Source organism: Monodon monoceros, unplaced genomic scaffold, assembly GCF_005190385.1.
Source record: "Monodon monoceros isolate NGI ecotype Baffin Bay Population unplaced genomic scaffold, NGI_Narwhal_1 Super_Scaffold_3, whole genome shotgun sequence".
Lineage (NCBI taxonomy): Eukaryota > Metazoa > Chordata > Mammalia > Artiodactyla > Monodontidae > Monodon > Monodon monoceros.
Window position 1 is genome coordinate 70,063,284 of NW_021703780.1, and position 25,348 is coordinate 70,088,631.

At 41.4% G+C, this 25,348-nt stretch overlaps 1 protein-coding gene across 2 annotated transcripts in view; it reads right to left on the reverse strand.

Moving 5' to 3' along the window:
- ERC2 (ELKS/RAB6-interacting/CAST family member 2) overlaps nucleotides 1-25,348 on the reverse strand; it is a 961,347-nt gene that overhangs the window by 773,416 nt on the left and 162,583 nt on the right. For both annotated transcript variants that reach the window (XR_003796722.1, XM_029242971.1), the window contains exon 3: nucleotides 23,930-24,346. Coding sequence is in view for 1 of the 2 variants with exons in the window: in XM_029242971.1 (XP_029098804.1) it covers nucleotides 23,930-24,346 (417 nt within the window). In the remaining variant the exon portion in view is untranslated. The remainder of the gene's footprint in view (nucleotides 1-23,929; nucleotides 24,347-25,348) is intronic.

Consider the following 25,348-nt stretch of genomic DNA (forward strand, 5'->3'; position numbering starts at 1 on the left):
TAGGCCGCTACACACTCATAGAAAGTAAAAACTTGAGAAATTTTTGCTAGGCCAGAATAATACAGAATTTTTCATTTGTAATGCACAAACTGAAACAGCTTTTAATTTTTTATATTATACTAAGCCTAACTGGTATACGTGGCTTAACTTTCTCACTTAATCCAAAGCAAGTCTAATCACTTTTAAATTTCAAACAAATATTAAGAGACCGAAACAGGCTGGCAGTTCGGTAAAATTTACTGTCACAGTCTAACAAAACAGGCTGAGGGAAACATATGGCTTTAAAAGTTCTAATTTTCACCTGCCTTCTCCCAGACCTTTCAACACTATGCTCAGCTGACTTCCACAAGGTACTAAGGAATAGGAATTTTAACCTGCTTTGGGGCTTCTCCAAATTTGGTTATGAAATGTGATGTCATTCCTTTTTTCTAGTTACACCCAGTTTGGTTGAGGATAAACATGTAAGTAGGAGGTTAAAGCATTAAAGATTAAAAAAAATTCCTTATCCATAATTAAAAAGAAAACAAAGGAAATTTCATAAATACAAGTACTTTGGCTAACATTATAAACATGTAATATCCAAATAGCTTGAATAAAATTCTGTTACACTCAATTTACTCTTGGTGAGTCTGTTCAAACCCTAGTTACTTTACACAATTCTAAAAAGCTGGGCAATCTAATTCCAATCTAAACAGAATTAACACGTCAAAGAAGTGCTAGAGACACCGTCAACAAGAATAGGTGATTTCTAGCAGCATAGGGAGTACAAGAAAAGAAAAAAAACATCAACAGTGGATATTAAAGGACATCATCTGAGACCACTTAGGAAAGAGGCAGATAACCCTCTATTCCCAAGACCATCCAAAGGGACCCACCCCTTCACAGGAAAGAGTAATAATAGATAATGCTCATCTCCACCCGAGCTATGAAAAAAAAAAAAAAAGGCTTCAATATGTCCAAGACACATTGTGTGTAAGAAAGCCAGGAAATATTCAAATAGCTGTAATTTATAAAGATTTCCCTCAAAGTGGTTAATCATTTTTTGAAGTGTTGACATGTAAAGGGCGAGGCTCTGGTCACTTGGGGAACAGTCTTACAAGAAAACCTCCTTTCTCCCGTACCATCAGTTAATGGAGCACTGCAAAGGATACTCCACATCAGAAGTTGTTCCAAGGACAACATTCCAAAGTCAGCTACAACAACAAACAGCAGATGTCCTGAAGAGACATGGATATCTCCTCCCCACACCCAAACTGTTTAATGGGGGGGGCAGGGGGGGAATAGACGAAAAATTGTGTGACCACATAGGCAAGCTATCAATTGCTAAAAAACAAATTTCCAAGTTTCCAATGAAGGCACAAGAATACCTTTAAAAATAAAGACAAATCATTCTTATTTTTACAAAAAAGGAACCAAATACATTCTCCTTGTACAACTGCCAGGCCGACAAGCAGATCTTCCAGTATGAGATGATCAAACCTGAATAACTTCCTCAAGGGAGTAGACACTTCCAAGTAGCAAATTTACATTTTAGAATAAGCAAATTTATTTTTATTTTCTCCAGGACAACAATGTGAATGGTAGTTAAACGTTAAATACTAGTTTCTAAACTCCTGTAATGGAAGAAAAACAGCCCAAATTCAGGGCAGGGTTGGGTGAGGGTATGAACCCCCAGCCCCAATCCCTAGCACCAAATTACTAAGACCCCTCAGTTTAGTGGAAAACAGGACTTAGACATCTGGCTGCAATGTGACCATCGTGGCCAAATCTGAGGTACAGTAAATGTGTTTCCCCACCATCAAGGCAGGCTATTTATTTATGTATTTATTTACAACTTCTTCACCTGCTTCTAGAAAGACCCCAAGGATCCTGGCTGGTGAGCTGCCTACAAGGCCAGCCCTGCATCTTCACACATTTTCTTTATATCCTGAAAAAGTTTAATGGAAAACCACACCCTCATCCAAACCGTCCAGAATACACATAACAATTCCAAGGAGGATGAAGCAATCCAGTGGTTTCCATCTTATCCTTACCTCGTCCTTACCAATGCATGCAGGAATAGGGTGACCAGCTCTTTCCCATTTGCCCAGCACTATTCCAGTTTTTAAACTGAAAGTCCCACGTCCTGGGACTCCCCTTACTCCCAGGAAACTGGGATAGTCAGTCATTGTACACAGGAACTGTGATATTCACACACACCCCCCAAGGCACGGTCCAGAGATGTGGTTATGCACAAACCCTTATCTTATTAGCTCAGGGAAGCATAACTGTGAGTGGGAGTCTGTTGGTCAGGCTTGGGTTCAAACCCCACTCTCTCCACTTCATGGCAGTGTTAACCTCTCTAAGCCTCAGTTTCTACAACTATAAGAAAGATAACAACAGAACTTTCCTCAGGGAATTATGTGAGAATTAAGTGAGATTATGGACCCAAACTAAGCTTTCTATTATATAAGCTATCTAACATTGCATCTATTATTTCTATCATTATTATATCTTAATAGTTTTAACACATTATTTGCAAATTTCATGACCTTAACTATTATTAAGAACCAATCGTTTCCCCTGTACCTCACAATTTATGCTCACAGTTGAGAATTCAGTCACAACCATTAACATGACATCACCCCCCCAAAATACATCCCTCTTTGCATTTCAGTCAAAATGACCAATTTGGGCACATCCAGACCCAAGAAAAATAACTCCAGAAGTTTACCACTTGAACAAAAACGATTTTCCTCCACCTGGTTCCCTGTCAGTAACTGCATTCTCTCTTTCCTGCTCTGCCCACCTAGAGGAGTCCCTGTCATCTGCACCACCAACACTGCTGCATCTAAAAAGGCCGAGTTGAAAGAGACCTTTTCCCCTCCTCAGTGGCTGTTCCAATGCAATTCCATGTAAAACTGCAGACTATCTCTAGAAAGAAATGGAAATAAAAGTGGGATAACTACAGGAACATGTGTAAAATGTGTCAACTCAAAGTATGACACTAAACAAACCAAAAATGCTCACATGACCAATACTAAGTTGCATGAATAGCCCTCGAGCCCAAGAGGCAAAGCCTTAAGGAAGAATATACTAGGTATACTCTCATGTATAAGAAGAATATCGCCACCCCCATCTCTCCAGCTTAACCACCTGTCACCCACCTTCCTTCAGGGTGTCAGCTGATCTTCAACTAATCTGAGCTGATGCGATTCTTCGGTATAACCTGACTTTTCACTGCTGGACTTACGTGGGCAAACTTCTTCTACTTCTTAAATTATTTCTCCTTCACTTGAAAAAGATGGCAACATACACACAGACATTAGCAATAGCTTCAAGATGAAAGTAGTATTCAAGGACCACTTTTATGGAGGATTCATTTTTCATATTCATGAAATGGGAAAATTAAACAAATTATACTTTTCCTGTGGCTCTCAGCCACAGTATGACTTCTGGGATGATAATCTGTATCGCTTTTCATACCATAGTAGGAGCTTCCAAACAAAAGTGAGATTGCGAGGTTGCCACTAGCCCATATGGCTCCTTTGTGCAAATTAGAAAAGAAAGCACCTTCCTCAGGACATTTTACTTCCATGTGCCGGAAAACTGTTGCAATATAATGATTTTGTTGGAACAAGGGACTGTGTTACCATCTTCTGACAAACTGTCACAATATTTACGCAAATCTATGATGTCCATGATATACACAGCACATTCAGAGTTGTGCAGTGCCCAATCTACACAACTGTACATTGGTTCTGGTCAATGTCCCTTCATCTTCATAGCGTCAGAGCTGTAATAAACTAGCTACTTGTGATTTGCCTAAAAATTGTCCTGACAAGTCAGATTCTTATATTGTTTGTTTGGGTGTGTGATTTGCACACGTGCATGTATGTACCTGTATATGTTATTTTTAATGCATTTTGCAAAAAAAAGAATCATCTATGTCAGATTAGACTACTGGCTCAAAGCCATGAAAACAGCTATTATATACATAAGGATAAGAAATTTTAAAATATATGCTTTTATACCAAGGCAATGTCATGGTGGGAGAAAGAGGAAAAGGGGAAAATTAGGAGTCTCAGAGCAATCAGTTTATTCCCAAGGCAAAAATGTGCATTCTTATCTTGCATAACCAAAGATTTTACTAATGGTAATAAAAACAACTGCCCCTTTTCAAAATCCACTTGCTATAGCACAGGAATCAAATTTACCATGTGAGCTTCTTCTTCCTTTAAACAGTTTTACATTTAGCTGCCATCAGCTTCAACTTTCCCACCTTTAGATTCTGGCCTCTAAATGAGACCATTAATAGTTCACAACGCCCAAAATAATGGGTTTTCCAGAAATGGGATCCCAGTTTCCCAAGCAATGAGAAGGCCAGATCACAAAAGCCACATCTTAAAGAAAGTAGATAATTATTCAGAAATAAAAATCTGTAAACAAGATTTTTTATGGCCTGCTCTACTTGTGGAGCACTTAGACATACTGCTTTTCTTCCCCCTCTTAAATCATCACTACAAGTAACAGTGAATGCAGCAGCAGCAAGGCCAAGTAAAACAGCTTTATAAAGAGAAGGAAGGAAACCAGCCCAATTAAGATCCTAATAAGGGCCAGCTGCCTCTTTTGCTGCCTCACCTGGATTCCCCCATTTTATTCTCAGAGCACAGAGGTTTTCTTAGTCCCATTTTACAGAGGAGGAATCTGAGTCACAGGGAGGTTGAACAACTTGCCTGAGGTTACACAGCTATTAATGATAAGCCATAGCTGGCTCCAAAGCTCTTGCCTTTCTGCTACACCACACTGACCTGGGCAGAGCTTTAGGTCAGCACTTCTCAAACCTTCATGTGCTCAAACCTTCCCCTGCAGATCTTGTTAATGAAGGTTCTGACTCCAGAGGCCTGAGGGGAGCCTGAGATGCTGCATTTCTAACAAGCTCCCAGAAGATGCCCATGATCTGATGGTTGTTGAACCATATTTTCAGTAGCGAGGTTTGACCAGTGGTTCTCATCTGGGGACAATTTTGGGCCCCGCCCCTCTGAGGGACATCTGGCAATGTCTAGACACACTTGACTGTCATAACTAGGGGTGGTGGTACTACTGGATCTTGCAGGTGGAGGTCAGGAATGTTGCTAAACATCCTACAACACACAGAACAGCCCTTCACTCCCAACAATACATTATCTAGCTCAGAATGTCACAGTGATACAGTTGAGAAATCTTGCTTTAGAGGCCCCAAGTTCATTTAAACTTCTTCCAAAGCTGCTGCAGTTTTGCAAACTTGCACTGGGGTCAAAGGTAGCTCTAGTATTTCAGAAATTCTCCTGAAAGCCCAATAGAAATGCAAGCAATGTCTAGAGTATGATGAAGTTTAATTTCCTCACAAATATTCTGCCATTATACTGAAGAAAATCAAATCAGTTGATTACAAAGAAAGGTTTCACACACTGCTCAGAGTTTCTGTGAGATCCTTATTTCTTTGCACTGGAGGTCACAATTGAAAAGGCAAAGGATAGGATTATTTTTAGATGCAAATTTTATAATTTCCTGTTCTGGCAGCACAAACATTTACCCTGTTGACAAGGATCACATGAAACCATCTATTATTCAGCCTTAGCTATTGCTACTTACCATCAATAATGTGCTGGGATACTGCAGTGCTTTGCACCCAGCATCCACCCAATTCCCAAAACTCAGCAAAGAAACCAGTCATTCATCTGAATCTTTACTGTTCATAATACCAAAAAACTAGTTCAATTTTAAATTTTTTTTTTTTTTTTTACTGAAGTAACCATGCCTTATTGTGGTGTTAAGAGAATCTTCAAGTGTCATTTGTTTGCTTATAGCATATACTTTAGGAAGATTGTACATTTGAATACAATTTAGGGGTAAGTTAAGGTTCAGTTAAATTCATACAGTTTTGGGGGGAGTGGGCATCTAACATAGAACACGTGTGCTAACATATCAAGCCCCCAGGCTATACAAATCCTTCTGTCTTTCCTACCTTATCAATGAACTTTTCCTCATCCCTAGGGACCTAGCCTGAAGGTCCCACACTAACACAGCTACCATAACAGGGTCTTTGTCATCTCAGTGTCCCCCTCAAAACATAGTTTAGAGTTGAAGACTCTCAATAAAATGACTGAATCAATGAATGAATGAATCAATGAACTCTCTATCCTTGAACACTCAGCTTTCTGGGTTCTCCCTCCTTTCTAAATAATCCCTTCTCAGTTTTTGTTTTCACTGCTTCCCTTCCTCCTTCTAGGTCCTGAACACAGATATGCCCCAGATATGCCTTTGGGCCCTCCTCCCTTTACAAGGGCTCTTCCCTTCCTCTTACAAATGATCCCAAATCCACATGAACAGCCCAGTCTTCTGCCTTGAGAGGCAAACATGTATTTTCAAAGGTCAAATTAAACTTCCCCTCCCAAAACCCTGCCTCCCTCATGACTGTCATAAACATTATCAGTGACCCTGTCACCCAAGCTGAAAACTCAAGCGTTCTCTGATATCTCCACCCTCTTCATCTTCACATTCTTAGCTACCATACAATGTGGTTCCTGTTTCAAGGCATTCCCTTCTATTTCCAGTCTGTTCCCACTGTCATCACTTCAATTCCACTCCACAAACAGCCTCCTGGACTTTCAAAGCTACCTCCTAATTGGCAGGTGCAGGACTAAGGGGACCAGTAGGGGGGCCACTTGTAGAAAGAGTGTGGGTTATAACTGCCCCATAAGAAGCCTTTGTGACCCCGAATGCTGCACTAACAGCACCCCCTGGTTCTCTCACACACACAAAGGAGACAGTGTCATCTGAGGGTTAAGAGCATGGGCCTTGAGTCCATCCTGACTGTGACTCCCTGTAAGGCTCTGGACAGGGTAATCCACTTCCCTATGACTCCATTTCTTCATCTGTAACAAGGGGAGATTAATAGGCTCTATTCCATTAGGTTCTTGTGAGGATTAAGTGAGTTCCTCCATCTAAAGTGCTCAGAGCAGTGCCTGGCACATACAACAGGTGATTAATAAATGTCAGCCATGTTGATGACAATGACCACAGACCACTTAATATGCCAGGATCCCAAAGCAGAGCTCAGACTGGTATAATCAGCAGTGATAAGGCACAGCAACATCATGAGCACCAAGATCCAATGCACTGAGAAGGACACGGCACCGTTTCTGTAGTGTTATTGCCAGGCACATATAAAACCTCAGTCCAATCATAAGAAGACATCAGAAGAACCTGAACTGAGGGAAACTCAGCAAAATAACTGGTCAATATTCTTCAAGGGTACCAAGATCATGAAAGACAAAGAAAAACTAAGGAACTATTACACACTGGAGGAGACCGAGGAGAAATAACAGCTATATGCAACGTGGGACCCATAAAAGGCCATTGGTAGAAAAGTGTGAAGTTTAAACAGGGTACTTAGATTGGTTAATAGTATTGTGCCAGACCAGGCAGAAACATTAATTTCATGGTTCTAATACTTATATTCAAGTTAGGTAAGATATTAACATTGGGGTAGGCTGGGTGAGGGACTTATGAAAACTCTGCACTATTTTTGCAAACTTTTTGTAAGTCCAGAAGTAGTTCAAACTAAAAAGTTAGTCCTCCACAAAAGAACTCCAATGCAGCCTCACTCCAAAGTCAATCCACAAATATTTATAGGGTTCTTATCATCTACCAAGGACAGTACTAGGTCCTGCGGATGCACCAGTGAAGTTGAGAGGGTTCTTCCCTTGGATATTCACAGTAAATTGATATTTAATAATTTCTCTGAGAAATACCTGCACAGGCAGGGACCCTAATTCAGTCTAGAGTGTAAGGGAGTGAAATTGAGGACTTCTAGAGAAGGTAATCCGTAGGCCGAATAATGTAGGATAAATAAAAATTGGTCAAGTGAAGATGGAGGAGTAGGGGTGTCCCCAGTGTCCGCAGACAGTAGGAGAGACACACGAACATAGGGACAGAGCCCAGAGGCTGGTTGGGGTGCAAAGCCAGAGTCTGAGGTGATTGGGAGGTTGAGGAGAAAGAAGGAATAGGACTTAAGACTGGAAAAGCAAGGCCTTGTGAGCCTGGCTCAGGAGTTTGTACTTTGTCCTCCCAGCAACCGAGGGTTCAGAAAGGACAGATAAGCATTTTTCAAAGATGACCCTAACAAGTGTGAAGAATTATGAGGTACAGCGCTGGGAAACTAGTTAAGAACACCAGGCCAAAGGTAAGAGCAATGAAAATGAAAAAACATGGGCAGACCCAAGAGTCTGTAGAGACAGTAAACAGGACTTAGTGATACATTGGATACAGGGGGTATGGTAGGCTGAATACTGTCCCCCCTCAAAGAAGGCAAAGCCTTAATCTCCAAAACCTGTGCATATTTTACCTTGCATGGCAACAGGGACTTTGCAGATAGGATTAAGAATCTTGAGATGAAAAAATCATCCTAGATTATCCGGGTGGGTCCAATGTAATCACAATGGTCCTTGTAAGAGGGGGATCAGAGTTACAGGGAAGGAAACATGACAACAGAAGCAGAAGTCATAGAAAGAGAGATCTGAAGATGGAGGGAAAATGCTTGAAGATGGAGGAAGGGGCCACAAGCCAAGGACTGCAGCTGGCCTCTAGAAGCTGTGAAACTCAAAGAAATGACATGCAGATGGCCAGTAGTCACATGAAAAGATACTCAAGATCACTAATTATTAGAGAAATATAAATCAAAACTACAATGAGGTATCACCTCACACCAGTCAGAATGGCCATCATCAAAAAGTCTACAAATAACAAATGCTGGAGAGGGTGTAGAGAAAAGGGAACCCTCCTACACTGTTGGGGGTAATGTAAGTTGGTACAGCCACTATGGAAAACAGTATGGAGGTTCCTCAGAAAACTGAAAGTAGAATTATGATATGATCCAGCAATCCCACTCCTGGGAATATACCCGGACAAAACCATAATTCAAAAAGACACATGCGGGCTTCCCTGGTGGCGCAGTGGTTGAGAGTCCGCCTGCCGATGCAGGGGACATGGGTTCGTGCCCCAGTCCGGGGGGATCCCACATGCTGCGGAGCAGCTGGGCCCGTGAGCCATGGCCGCTGAGCCTGTGCGTCCAGAGCCTGTGCTCCGCAACGGGAGAAGCCACAACAGTGAGAGGCCCGCGTACCACAAAAAAAAAAAAAAAAAAAAAAAAAAAAGACAGATGCACCCCTGTGTTCATGGCTACTGTTCACAATAGCCAAAACATGGAAATGACCTAAATGTCCACTGATAGAGGAATGGATAAAGATGTGGTACATATATACAATGGAATACTACTCAACCATAAAAAAGAATGAAGTAATGCCATTCGCAGCAACATGGATGCAACTAGAGATTATCACACTAAGTGAAACAAGTCAGAAAGAGAAAGACAAATACCACATATCACTTACGTGTGGAATCTAAAATAGGGTACAAACAAACCTATCTACAAAACAGAAACAGACTCATAGACACAGAGAACAGATTTGTGGTTGCCAAGGGGTGGGGGGAGGGAGAGGGATGGACTTGGAATTTGGGGTTGGTAGATGCAAACTATTACATTTAGAATGGATAAACAACAAGGTCCTAATGTATAGCACAGGGAACTATCCTAAATATCCTATGATAAACCATAATGAAAATAATATTTAAAAATAATGTATATATGTGTATAATTGAGTCACTTTGCTGTACAGCAGAGACTGGCACAACACTGTAAATCAACGAAACTTCAATAAAAAGAAAAAATAAAAAGAATGGTAAGCTAACATTTATTAAGCACCTAGTATGTGCCCATCATTACATGTAATTCATGTATCACATGTATTACATTCAAGTTAATTTATTCAAGGTATTCAAAGCAGCTATCTACCATACAATATAATCCACTCTAACTTTCTGAAGCGATTACAAAGTGAAACCAGGATGGTGAAGCAAAGGTCACTCTTGAGTCTGCCCAGCTCAGTACAAACACCTGTGCCCAAACAAGTGACCTATAAAATGCCACCAGGCAAGGTTTGATTCTTAAGAAACAAATCTATGTTTTGTAAAGGGAGCATAGACTTGCTTTACAAGGAAACCAACTGATGTGAAGGTAACTCTTACTTATCCCCTCCTCACCTTTCCTCAAGGAAACATAAATGGCATTTGTTGAGCCAAGCCCTGTGGAAAAGTGTTTTGCATAGGCATTTCATTGGAAACCAAAGAATAAACTCAGAGGTGGATGAAAAGGTTTTGTAGAAGGCAGAGAAAACTTCTGATTAAATTAAAATTAGGCCTGCCAGAAGTCTCCTGTAAGTTTCACTAGCATTCTTAGGTCTCTTGCAAAAGCCCAGCACTGCTACTTGGGAGAAGACAACACAATTAACCCCACAAAACAACGGCAGAGCGAAACAGAAAGGGAAGAAAAGCAGTGAGCTTACAATAAAAGAGAAAGAAATCAACATATGAAGAGACAGGATAAGATTTTAAATGAAGTCATAATAGAAACCAGATGAGAAACCTAAATGGAAATGCAAGTTTCAAAGAAAACAAATCAGAGAGAAGGAGAGGAACTGAATGGGAAGAAATGACTGGAAGTTACCTTGACTTTCTACAGAGTAGATGATACAATGATTCTCATTTCTGAGGTCAAGTCCCCAGTGAGGTCTTAGGCAAGTTACTTAGCTGCCCAGCACCCACACCTCATAGGGTTGCACTGAGGAGTAGCTTAGTATAGCACTGAGCTCTGGGCTGGCACCTAGACAGCCTTCCATTTAACAGTGGTGGTGAGGAGCCAGGATGATTAATGCCATTAACACCCTGCCAGGACCTCCCAAGATGAGATTCCTTGAACCTTTCTCTTTCCCCGTGATAACCCTCAGACAGTCAGTGCCACACAAGTTCCTTGGAAGGCTGCTGTGATTTCAGGAAATGTGGTCATTTTGGACCATTCTCCTTGAGTTCTCTGTGCAAGAAGTAACACATTTGTGTCTGTAAGGCAACAAAGCAAGGAGCCAGCATGTAAAGATAACCACAGCCTAGAGAAGAGGTAATAGAGAACATATTTTCCAAAAAGGTTTCATGTCCTCTGGAGAATCCTGTGTCATCCCATGTCACAGTCCCCACTCGGCACAAGCATCCTCAAGTCTCCACTAAACTCCCATGATCACTCTATCTGTAACAGTTGCTCAAAAAGCATCCTAAGGATACCTACTGAGGTTAGCACCTGGCAGGTTTTTACGGTGTTTCCAGTGAGGAATTGGCAAGGACATTTATGCAACATTCTGTCTTCTAAAGCAACTAAAACGTGAGTCTTTAAAATCGTCTAAACCTTCACATGCATCATGAAAGTACTGCAAAAAACAGGAACACCGCTGGGTATCATGAAGGAGGATGGAATACTCACACTAAGTAGGTATTATTTCTACTATCTAAGGCACAATCAGGTTGTGCCTCTTCCTTGCTGTATAGACCCTGCCAAAACAACAAATATCTCCACTGTCCTTTAAAAGAAAATCACTTTGCAATGCATTTCTATTTGGATGTGCATGGAGAAAGCACTGCCTTAAAGATCATTTGTCTAAACCAGGATTAATTTCCAGCAACTAAAAAGTATACATAGTGAGGAGAGAGCTCTCAATTCCGGGTTCAAGTGATTAAATAGAAATGTTTCCTTTTTAACAACTATTTGGAGAAGTATATTTAAGTCTGGCCAAGAAATGTAAAAAGAAAGTGGCATCAATGAACCCAAAAGAAGTTAAGGTTGGAACGGCAGCTAATCTCCATCAGTAGGTTTCTGAGTGGGGGATGTGTTGGGTGTTGATCAGCATTTCCTCTGTATATGACTACTGGCCCCAGCAGAAACTCGGCTGTTTAAGTGCTATATGCATCAGGGACTGTCTGTGAGAAGAAAACTTCCCTCCATTAATAAGTTTTAAAAACATGCGCTAATTAATTCATGCTGGCGGTCCAAATCCTCCCAACAAATTTCATTAGGTGATCGGGCTGAGTTCAAAAATATATGCAGGATAAAGAGAAAAACTCAAGTCTAGAGACAACTGGTAGAAGGGGGAAGGATGGTGAACAAAATCCAATAGTCTGAACTCAAAGTTTTAGAGTCAGGAAAAGGGGTAAAACTAGAGGACTTGGTTAAGTGGGTCAAAAAATAAAAGTTTCAGTTGCATAAAAAGCCAAATTTGAGTTCAGATTTTTAGTGTGATGTGCATAAATACTTATTTCTATTTTAATATTTGCCTTTACTTGAGATTTACTGGGACTCTGCCTGAGGCAAGATTTTTTTAATAGCAATAATAAAAATGCTAAATAGTACTTAGAGCAAAGCATGTGTGGTCATGATGTTTTAAAGAGAAAGAAAAGGTAATTCTGAACATCTGTACTACATTTCCACATGATAAAATCACCACACTCCAAAATTGTTCTGAAGTTTGGTGGTGCTGGGGTTGGGGGAGGGGGGATAGTGGTTCATGCGAAGAAATGTTTATTTAAAAAACAGAAAGGGAGACTCAAAGGCCATTTAGGGGAAAGCAAGGATGACAACATTTATTGTAAAATAAAACTGCTGGCATTGACATATATACACTACCAAATGTAAAACAGCTAGCTAGTGGGAAGCAGCCGCATAGCACAGGGAGATCAGCTTGGTGCTTTGTGCCCACCTAGAGGGGTGGGATAGGGAGGGTGGAAGGGAGACGCAAGAGGGAGGGGATATGGGGATATATGTATATGTATAGCTGATTCACTTTGTTATACAGCAGAAACTAACACACCATTGTAAAGCAATTATACTCCAATAAAGATGTTAAATAAACAAATAAATAAAAATAAAACTGCCAATTAATAGTGAGAGTCCAGTAGTCAAAAAGTCAGGTCACGTGTCTTCTCAGATCCATTAGTATTACCTCCTGAGAATAAATGTCTCTTATTCTCACAAAGTCCCAACCTTCCCATGTGGTATCTCATATCAAAACCCCTCCCTTAGATTTCTTTGCTACCTTTTCTGAGAGGAAAGGAGGAAGGCGGGGTGGGGGGGGGGGGAGTCGGAGAAAGCTTCTCTCTTTCTCTCCCCACTCCCCACCCCCACCAACGCCCCTCCCCGGGCGCGCGCGCACACACACACACACACACACACACACACATCGCACTTTTGTTTTTTTTTTTCAGGCTTAAACCCCCACCTCCCCTCAGTACATCTGTTTCCTAGTTGTATCCCCTGTGGTCAGTCTTTGGGTCAGGAAGTATCTTGATCTGGGTTGCCCTTCCTTAGTAAAACAGAGTTTCAAGTACGTGGGGCTGGGAATTACTATATTTGCCATGTCCACAGGCCAACCACCAGAAGGATTTGTCAATCACTCTACACCAGAGTTCACAACCTGGGTGATTTTGGTCCCTGGAGGATATTTTGCAATGTCTGGGGATGTTTTTAATTGTCACAACTGAGGGAAGGGCAAAGGTACTACTTGCCTCTAGTGGGTAGGGGCCCAGAATACTGTTAAACATCCTACAATGCACAGGACAGTCCCCACAACAAAGAATTATCCTGCCCCCATGTGAATAGTGCCAAGATTGAGAAACCCTGGCCCATACCGACAAAGCAAAATTACATCAATAGGCAGGGTCTTCCCCCAACACTAAAAATGCTCTAACAACTGGCAACCCAACTCATACAACCACATATCACCAAAAGAAATCTGACTGCCTTGGGGGCTGAAGGAAGGACAGCCAGTGGTAAGGGGATTTCTCAGTTGTCATCCTGACCAGGTCCTAGCTTTACCTAAATAAGAGTACTTCCCATAGGAAAACCCAGCAATTCTATGGCACGCCAACAATTACAATAAGTAAATATTTTTTAACACAACTGTATACACACGGCCACTTTCTTTTTCATGCTAGTTCCTTCAAAGCAGCCACAGATTTTTAAAGCACTAACTGCATAAGCCTAAAAAGTATCAATAAACACTATTTTTAAAAACAAGAGAAGGACGAGTTGGAACCCTGTGCTTTAATTAGGTCAGAATTCCTAAATCTATCAGAGTTTTAATGGCAACCTCCATTTCTCTGGTACTTTCTAGGTTACTGAATACTTCACACAGAGTCCCTTTTTTTTTTTTTTGCTGTACGCAGGCCTCTCACCGTCGTGGCCTCTCCCGTTGCAGAGCACAGGCTCCGGACGTGCAGGCTCAGCGGTCATGGCTCATGGGCCCAGCCGCTCCGCAGCATGTGGGATCTTCCCGGACCGGGGCACGAACCCGTGTCCCCTGCATCGGCAGGCGGACTCTCAACCATTGGGCCACCAGGGAATCCCCAGACTCCCTTTTTAATCCACACAGGTTACCTTCCTAACACCCACCACTCCTGAAAGAGCTGCAGACTTTTGTGATAACTGGCAATACCCTATGTGCTGTAATTCTGGAGATTAAAATCACTGATCTAATAAAAAAAAGAAAAATGTGCAGGAATGATGAAAAAATTGTCTCCCCGTTTTAAAAAAACTCAAAAGTTACACATAAAATAGGATTTTTATACTCTGCACGTAACTAATTGCACGTATGTTTTTTTTACCAAATCTCTTGATTCAAAATCTATTTACCTATCATCAAAATTAGGAATCTCCACACTTTCTTAAAGGGTCAAGTAGTTAATATTTCAGGCTTTGAGGGCCACAGGCAAAATAGAGGATATTACATAGGTACTTACATAACCATTTCAAATGTAACCATTTAAAAAGGTAAAAACCACTCTTGGCTCCCAGGCCATTAAAAAAAAAAAAAAAAAAAAAGGTGGTGGGCCACATTTGTCCCACAGGCTACAGTTTGCCAACTCTTAATCTAAGTGAGCGACTCTTTAGAATTTTCACTCTAGTGTCTCACTTATCTTTCTTTTTCCTCTTTCTACAGACTACTCATATAATAATATTTTTCCTTTAGTAAGGAGGGTTTATTTCATTCTTTACAACTGCTGCAACTATACAAGCCACTCAAAGGAATCAACCGGCAACCATTCTCATTGCCTTATTTAACACTCTGCCCAAAACATTTAAGGCATCCTTCAACCTATATGCCAAGCTGGAAACACAAATAAAGCTATCCCTTTCAACCAAGCCAGGTGGCTAGGAAAGTAGATTTTGCTTTACCAAATTTTGGCCAATTAGAAGAGCAATGAAATGGGGCACATATTAGGAGGTTATAAACACAATTTTAATATCTCACAATCGACAAAGAAAGAAACCAATACCCAACGAAAACTAGATAAAAAGTAAAGTCATTTTGAGAAGGCAAAGTATTTCTTTTAGGCAATGAGGTAATGATGAAGTAAAAAAGTTGAAAAAGAAGGCTAACTGAACAGATGAAATGGAGAAGGTCCGACTCTAAGCACCTCCAATTTTTCCTTATTCTCTGCTATAAAAATTCACCTATTCCCTAGGAATTCATGGAACGCCTGTATATGCAGTACCACGCTTCATATTTTAAGCAAGTACCTTCATTTTAATGAGCCACACATGGTCTGAGGAGGCCTAGCCCTGGTGCTGCCTTCTATGTGGCACTGTTTAACCTTCCACTGCTCGGTGACCTCATGGACTTACCAACCCCAATTCAGCAGGCCCAGATAAGACGTGGCAAGGGGAAAAAAAAAAAAAAAAAAAAAGAGCCTTTTGCATTTTTTCCTCTTTTTGCACTTACAGAGAAAATATCCCTGAGCAAGAAGTCAGTAGACCAGAATTCTCGTCTTTTGTCTGTTCAGAGATTTCGGGTTGAAATCCCTGGCCGTTTCAAGGAGTGGTTAGGGACAGATGCATGGAACCAGCAGGCCCAATTTTGAATTTTAGATCCATCACTACTTGCTCTGAGAACCGGGACCAGACTCTCTGGGCCTCAGCCTCCTCATCTGAGAGGCAGGAAACCACCTCCTACCCTAGAGTATTGTTGGGAGGATTACACGGCACTCCCCGAAAAGTGATTCGCTCATGAGTACCTGGTAAATGTTACCTGTCATCACTTCTTAATCTCTCTGAGCCTCAGTTTCCTCACAGGGTTACCAGGAGCATCAGAGGAAATCATTAAAATGCAATGTGTTCTATAAAGTACAAAGCTTTCTCCACATGTACGGTATTAGCTAATATCCCCATCCAAGACACGCAGGACTCTGTTACAGGTGAGCAACTTCCCACTGCTGCAGCTTGTGAAACACACTCAAGTACCTGCAGTACCAGTGCTTGGAGTACTTTCTCACCACTGAGGTTTTGTTTGTGGTGCACTGTTTCACCAAATGATGACAATGATAAATTAGGTCAGCTGCCAAAAGAGTATTTTTCAAAAAGCAGTCACACCCAAGGTAGAGCAGGAGGACAGAGTCCTGTTAGAATCTCTCCCAGCATAACCTCCTGACTTCTCCCCACTCCCTGGCACTTCCCCAAACACCCTTTACCCTGCCACTTTCTCTTCTCAACAGGTTGCAATATGCCTTGAGCCTAATGGCTCCCTGGGGCTCCATCAGTCTTTGTTACTGTAGAAAGCAACCAATTACACTCATTAAAATCAATACGGGGTAAAACCTCGACCATTTCAAATTAGCATGCAGTGTTTAAACTTTAAAGAATGTATTAGAATTTAAAGATAAGGCAAATGCTGCTAAACAGAAATGAATACATTCCCTATGTCGTCAGAAATGTGAGGGTGAAAGTTATGAAATCCTGTTTTTGGATGTGTTGTTAGCAGGGTCCAGAAAAAGTGCTTTTCCGCAGAGATTCGTCATTGGGATCTATCCTGCATTAAATGCTTGGAGAAAATGGAACTCAGTGAGAGCAAAGGAAATCTGTATCAAGTAGGCATCAGTCAATGAAAAGTCCGTGTAATCTCAAGATACCATATTCAAAATTAAGTGCTTATTCAGAAAAGAAGCATGAAAAAGTATGCAGTTCCTAGGGTCTCCTCCTAAATAATAGTAAGTGACATGGCAGCCTTTAGAACAATCATATAACCTGGGGGCTTCGTGGTCACAAATAATGAAGTGTGAAAACAACTACAATAAAAAGTGACCAATAGTCAGAAATGCCTTGTGCATCTGGGCAGAACTTCTCAGTCATTTCCTCAGCCATATTCTCACCCTTGGCTGGACAGCTCCACCAGGATTTCATCAAACTCAACACATCCACAGTCTTTCCTCAACCCCAGCTCCTCCTCCTGACAGTTCTCTCCTGCCCCTTGCCCCACCACCTGCATCTACCAGGGCCCACAGTGACTGGCTGCCCCTCAAAGCTCCTAGCACTCAGCTCCTGAGCTGTCAAAGTCCTGCCTGCAGGTGGGGATGACCTTGCCCTTCAATTTCTTGGCCACCACCCAGATTCAGATTCTTGTTCACCTGAACAACAACAGTATCCTTCCAACTTATCTCCATGCGTTTATTCTCCTCCTATCCAATCTACTATCAATTAGCACCTGACAATCTTTTCTGATCATGCCATTCTCCAGGGAAAATTCCTTCAAAGGCTGCCCAGAGTAGCAAGTAAAGACCAACTTCCTGTATCACATGCTCAGAGTCCTCAGTGACCTGACCTCAAACCACTTGTTGAGATTTATTTCCTTTCCCTCCTGACAGGTGGAGTTTCAGCTGCTCCAAACTCACTATGCCCCAAACCCACCACAGTTCCCACCTCTAACATGTGGCTCAACTATCTCTTCTACAACCATATCTGCGTGTTGAAATTCTTCCTGCCTTTCAAGACCAGCTTTATCATGGAGGAAGCCAGTTCTCAGCTCCCCTACCTCTAAGCTGCGCAGCATGTAAGTGCCATTCAAGGGCCTCTCAGTGCACCACCCCAACAAGCAGTAGTGTGTAGTGGTGACAAGTGTAAACTCTGGAGCTAGACTTCCCAGGTTCTGACCTTGGCTCCAGTGCTTGATCTGTGACGAGGTACAATTATTTACCTCTTTGTGCCCTATTATCTGTGTAATGGGGATGATGACAACAGTTTTCACTTAGTACAGCACCTGACACAGAATAAGCCTCAGGGCTTCCCTGGTGGCACTGTGGTTGAGAGTCCGCCTGCCGATGCAGGGGACACGGGTTCGTGCCCCAGTCCGGGAAGATCCCACATGCCGCGGAGCGGCTGGGCCTGTGAGCCATGGCCACTAAGCCTGTGCGTCTGGAGCCTGTGCTCCACAACGGGAGAGGCCACAACAGTGAGAGGTCCATGTACCGCAAAAAAAAAAAAAAAAGAGAGAATAAGCCTCCATAAGTGTGAGCTGTTTCTCTTATTGCCCAACTGAATCCCTGAACAAGACCACAAACTTGCCATGAATGCTCCCACAGCACCCTTGTATATGGATGCTCAACATGTGCCCAGTGATGTACAACGTATTTTGAAAAAAATAAAACTTCCAGTTAAGCTTACCCTCAAAGCTACTGCTCCACTCCAAACACAGAGCAATGAGAGAAAACAACAGAATATGGCTCTGTACAATCATTATAAACTTGTCCAATACTGACAAAATAAACCACGGAGCAACTCTCGAGGTACTTTTAAACTATTTTTTCACTCTTTCAAATATTTATTGAGCATCTTGCAGGCGATATTTGAAGTCTGGGAATATTGATGGAAGGTACTGATTATGTTAAAACTTACTTTATTAAAATAGGGAGCAGTTGTTAGGTTCTATTATATATAAGGAAAAACTCTTGCAAAAAAAGGATATAAAATGTTATGTTTTTATGGTCACTTGTGTTTGGGAATATTTTCTGTGATAAGCTTTCTTGGTAGAAATAGAATGTATAATCTGTACAGTCAGATTTAGAAATGACTGCAGCAGCAAAATCATGGCTCAGCCAACCAAATTGGAGACAAGTGTGTGTTAAAGAGAACAAGGCCATTTGGTACTGAGAGAGGGTGGACTAGGGTGAAGATTGATTATATAGGTGAAGTCTGAGCTGTCAGTAAAAGGCTTATGAGCTCAAGAACTTCTAGGTCATAGACTTTGCCTTGGTGGATCTCCTGCTGGCCTAGGGACAACTTGGATAAGTTGTCCAAGTTTACTTGGCTAAGTAAACGAGGAGACCAAGAATTCATGTTGCCTTGCCCTCCTCCTCCCTGCCCCCCAACAGCATGGAGGGAAGCCTAGGCCCAGTATCCTGGGGGCTTTACTTGTCCAGGGTTAGTAGCAATTGCGGCTCCCAATGACTTAAGTGTTTTTCTGCCCTTCCTTTCAAAGAATAGCAAGCTGCCCAAGGGTATTAGCATAGAAGACCAACAAGCTTGGCAGAAGAACATACATCCTTTCCCCTCAAACATCTTACAGTACAATGAATCCAAAGACTCCTGATTCTCTTCTGAGCATCAGCCAAGAAAACATTAAGGACAGTGAATATAGGAGGATCCTAGTATGTAAACCCTCTTTTTCTTTAATGAGATCAGTAGTACCTCGGGTACTTGATTACTAAAACCTTTATATGGAACAATATGTCCTCTGCGGAAAAAGCTGGAGAACAAGGTAAACTATTACCACACCAAACAATGTCTTATCAAATCAACCTGTATCAAGAAGCATCAGACTACACTAGTGAGCAATGCCTGCACTTTAGCCAACACTTCAGCTCACATCAGCCTGTCGGTTGTAGTTCTTGGCCAGTAGTTCTGGTCTTCCAAATAAGTTGAGATCATAATCTTTTTGTTGTTTTTCCTGCCAGGCAAAGAAGAGGTTTCACCCTCAGTCTTTTCCAGACCACCGAAAGACAACAAGACACTAAAGCAGCCCAACCCTCCCCATGTGCAACTCCTGCCAATTCTCAATCTCCTGTAACAATGGGCTAAACAAAGCCAGTATTCCAGGAGATGGGGTTTATATGAGGTCCAACACCTCTGCCTGAGAATTAATCATAAAACCACTAACACTCCATTCCCCAGCATTACACCATTCAGCTCCAACTGGGTTGAATCGTGCAAAATGAAAAAGGAATCAGGAACACTCTGAACTTAAAACCTCAAGTACATTTTAAATCCTGTTTTAGATTCATTTAAATTAACAGAGGTCAGGCAACTTCTTTATTCAAGCTGGGTTATTCTTACTGGTTTAATACCAAAAGCAGTCAGCCACATTTTTCCACTAAAAAAAAAAAATACCCTGACAGAAGAACAAACAGTCTAAAACCCGGTAGAGAATATGGAAACAGCTTACAATATACTTTCTAGAATAACTAATCGAGGAAATTACCCAGTTAATTGGCCATGGGAAACAACTATTTGTATATTATTACATATTTTGTAGGTCACAAATTAAAAGCACAATTTTTCTTTTCTAGCATAGCATTTTTCCAAAATGTTTTTACAAAGAACATCAGTGCAACAAGAAAAAAGCAAATCAAGTAAGTTTGCGAGGCTCTGCCTTCCCCAGGCCCCTTCTTGGAAATAACTGATACACACTTGCATATGAGAGAGCCTGAGAGCCCTTCGATAAGCTCTATGGAATTCAACATTTTCCCAAGTTCATTTAGCCCTGCAGCCCTTTTTCTCTCATAACACATAACAATATCCCACAAAACAGCTTGTTCTGTGGAGCACACTTTGAGAAAGATTCTTCTAGAACAGGAATATATGTAAGATATGGTTTAAGAGTGGAGACTAGAGGCAGCTTAATTCAAATACCAGCTTGTTAGCTGTGGGACACTGGGCAAGATTTTTGATGTCACTTGTCCCTCAGTTTCCCCAGGCAAAATGGGCAAAATAATAGCACCTACCTCCTAGGCATGGGCCTTTCCATCTAACAGGAGTTTTCTGAGAGCCTTACATGGCTGGTTCCTTCTTGTCATTCAAATTCACAATGTCACCCCCTTCAAAAAGCCCTCCCTGACTATCCAATATGAAGTTGACCCCACCCAGCTCACTTGTACTTTATCCTCTTCTTTTTCTCATGATACTTCTCTGTTTAACTATTAAACTGCTATCTGTTTCACCCCAATAAAATATAAGCACCGTGAAGTCAAATTTCATCAGTTATCATTACTCAAAACCAGATCCTCAATAAGTATTCACAGAATGGATGGGTGGATGGATGAATGGATGAATGAACAAATGAGGTGGTTGTGAGAATTAAATGTGAATCAACGTAAAGCACTCTTCATAATGCCCAACAGATAAACATCTATCCAGATGCTGTTATGAAAATATCTGATGAACTATGACTGGTTAATGGATTCAGAATCATAATTCTTGCACTATTTTTAACTTGCCTCTTCCTAGTATACTGTGGATAAACATTTCATGGCACTTATTTAGAGGTGTGTTGGAAAATGGACTTTCAGGGATGGGGCGAAGCGGGCAGAAGACCCTGAGAGTAGCACTTGCTGATTTCCACGTTGTAAATACTCCCACCATGACCAATTTCAAGCTACCAAAATTCCTGGAAATATAACAAATGGCTCTCACAAGCCAGTACACTATTTCTCTTGGGAAGGGTCCTTTCAGGCCTCCAAATCTTGTTTGTTGAGTTCAAGTTTAAAATGAGATTTTTTTTTTTATAGACAACTTTTTCACACTCTCCCTTCTTGATGAGATAAGGGCCACCCACTGACTTTGGTCGGGTGCTCAAGGAAACTAGTTGCATGCGTTGGGCTGCGTTTTCTGTACGACTCTCTGTGCGCTCTTAGACTAATGTTTAAGGCTCTAAACATGACATATTCATGCCAGACCATCGTGAGGACCAACTAATCTCATAAAACACAAACCAAATTGTGTTTACATTCATTTAAACGGAGATATACTAAAACAGAATCAAGGCACCATCTATTTAAGTGCTACCAGTGAGCAGAATCTATTCAGACTGACTACCTGACCCCAAGATCCCAAAATAGAGTGAAGGTCAATGCTGCAGATAGAGGTTTCTCTGGTATCACAGCCTTGCTATACATCCAACATGATCCCTTGGAACCCCAAATAAAGCAGCAGCTTTTTTAAACTATAGCAATCTACCAACCACAGTTTTCAGATAACACAATCAAAATTTCAAAATCCACAGACACTCTACATGCAATGATAACATGCCAGTAATCATTGCTTCTCTTCTGTAAACTAAATGGAAAGTCTATGGAGTAAGACAGGAAGAGATTAGTTTCTGCTCCACTGTATTAGCTATCTATTGCTGTGTAACAAATTATCCCAAAATTCAGCAGCTTAAAACAACACACATTTATTATCTCACAGTTCCTGTGGAGCAGGAAACTGGGCACAGCTCAGCTGGGTCCTCTGCTTCACTGTCTCTCAGAAAGCTGCAACCAAGTTGTCAGCCCAGGAACTGAAGTCTCATCGAAAGATTCAACTGGGGAAACATCCACTTCCAAGCTTACTAAGTGATTGTTGGCAGTTTTCAGTTCTTTGTGGCTGTTCGGATGAGGGTCCCAGTTCCTCACTGGGTGTCAGCTGGAGGTTACCCACAGTTCCTTACCACACGGGCCTCTGCAACATGGTAGCCTGCTTCATCAAAGCATGCAAGGCGAGAAGGCAACAGGGTGTACTAACAAGATGGAAGTAACCTAATCATGGAAGGGATATCGGCATTCCATTACCTCTGTCATTCTGTTGTTTAGGAGCAAATCATTAGGTTCAGCCTAAACTCAAGAGAAGAAGATTACATAAGGATATGAATTCCAAGAGGTAGGGATCTTAGAAGTCTTCCCACCACATTCACAGTCTTGGAATACAGATAGGAAGACCAGGCCCAACAAAGCATATCTTTAAGCATCTCAATGTGAAACCAAGCCATTTGACTTCCCAAACATGTAGCTAAGGTCTCATGAAAACAAAACCAAGGAGAATAAGCATGGAGAATATTAAATCTGAAGACACAAAAGTCTACTCAAATGTTATAAGCAAATACAGTCTATATCAGAGAAAACTCCTGGGAGCACCTGCATTACCAAATCCCAACACGAAAGCCATGTTTTCTGAACAACCAAACAAATGACTCACTGGAAGCGCTGCCCATCCAGAAAGGTACATAATGCCAAGAAATCTAGTTTGGTCTAAAAGCAAATGTCTTTTCGAATTCTTATTTATGGCTGCAGAATATTTTTCAAATATACTTAATGCCACTTTATTGCTTCCTGTTTTCTGTGAGATCTGTGTCTGCCACAGCATTTTGCCTACATGGTACTATTGAGATCCACATCCACCATAGTAGCAAGGAACTGCTATAAAAATTTCAAACCTTGGCTGTCACCCACATTCTTTCTAAGATCTATCCAACTACGTATTCTCAGATATCTGAGGCTCCCAACATTCAATGGTGGTGGCAAGCCAGAGAGGCTGCCTCTGAGAAACTTCAAATGATTTAACTAAGTGCAAAACACACTCTCAGAAAACTTGGAACACTCTGTCCTTGGAACATTCATGTCCCTCTATCCATGAATGTAAATGTAGACAAAGATTATCTAAACGTTCAAAATTGGTCTGCACGTTTTTCTATTCTTTCCAGAAATATCCTTAGGCTTTACTTTCTGAAAACCCCACCCCCAACTCAGCTATAAAAGTATTTATGCTCATTGTTTTGCTAATCACCTATTCATTTTGCTCCTTTAAAAAGAGGATACTTAATAAACATCTAAAATTTAACCAGTAGTGCATTTAAAAGGCCCTGAAACAATGGCCATCTGTAGGAAAGCAATTGTAAACCACCTTAGAGTTGACACGTGCTGCACACACTTGGGTCCTGAATACGTGCTGAATCATAATGGAACATATGTGTGGTGGGCATAGGAAAAAAAGGCTACTGCGAAATTCCAGTTTAAAGGTGATAAGCAGACAGGAAGGTTATAAAACAGATGACAACAGCAATTTGGTTAAGGCTATAGATAACTTTCAACCTGTGGTAACAACTTGATAACATATTTAACGTATTTTAACTTGTAAAATACGGCTTTGGGAAAATAAAGTGAATGTCCTTACCTCTCTAAGATGTATGTTTTCCTTCTCTTTCTGGTCTAAAATCACTTCCAAGTGGCTGACTTGAGACTCAGCCTCTGCCATCCTACGTGTCCGTTCATTGTCATCCTCAAGACTTTTGGACGGCAAACCTTTACTTTGCAACATCTCAAGAAGCTTTTTAATCGACTCATCTCGGGCATTGAGGGTCTGTTTCTGTGTTTCGATTCTCAGCTCCATTTCCTCCAAGGTCTTCCTCAATAGGAACAGTTCCTTAGCCTGTCTGTCATGCTCAGCTTGGAGCCGCCGGAAGTTCTCCTCCGTCAGTTCGATGGTAAAGTGCTCTGCTCCTCGGTTGCCACTCTCTTGCTGCAGGAGGTGGTTGAGGTCTCTCTGGGTTCGCAGCTCATCCTGAAGGGCCTGGATTGTCAACTGCAGGTGCTGTGATGAGAAAGACGGAGCAGGAGAGGAGAAAGAAGGGGGGGAAAAGTCAATGGACATGCCAAACGCTATTTGCTGCTACCACACTATGAAGATGGAATGTTAATCATGAGGTCCAGAGGGCCAGCCGTGAAGTCCTCCAGGGTGACTTCAGAAGCATGGGACAGCACATGGAGAGGGGGAATTAATTCAATGATGCTTTCTGAATGTCTTAAGAGAAATGTACACATACATAGAAACAGTATATTAGTGTCAGTCACAAGGTAAATTATACATCTACAGGATTTTAATTTAGGAGTGGAAAGGGTTAGAAGGGAAGCTTTCACAAACACACCTTCTTCACACCCACAATGCTCCAGACTCAGTATTCCTTGTTTTCTAAGGTGTTCTTTATTCTACTATCCATTATTTTCTGTGATTAAGTGCACGTCCATTTAAAAATAAAAATAATAGCATCCACTACAAGTAGACACAAACGAGGACTTTATTTTTACAAATAAAGCTGTGAACAGGTTTAGTAAACAGGATTACTGCATCTGCAAGCAAAAGGGAACAAATGCAGACAGAGACAGAGACACTCAAACACACAAGGGGGTGAGGTTGTGCAGAGCAAAACAAACGAGCTGCAAAGAGTGGACAAACCTTGGTTCTTCTGGCATCCAGTAGCTGAACAGCATGGGAAATGAAAGAAAAACGAAGCAAAAATCAACACAAAGAAAAGTCCAGTGCAAGCAAAGGATATTTAACAGAAAGAACTTAATCAACACAAAGTACCTTCACAGAGAAAAAAAAGAAAAAAGAAAAACAGTTTCTTACTGCAGCAAAGACCCATAAGCTACACAGAATTTATAGCACTGATGCTTGATAAATGTGATTTTAAAAAAGAAACAAAATGAGGTTTATTCCACCTTTTGTCTTCCTAAATCTCACTGACCCAAGAACCCAATATCTTGGTTGTATTACCAGGGAGGAAAGCACAACACTCCAGAAGTACCCACATGT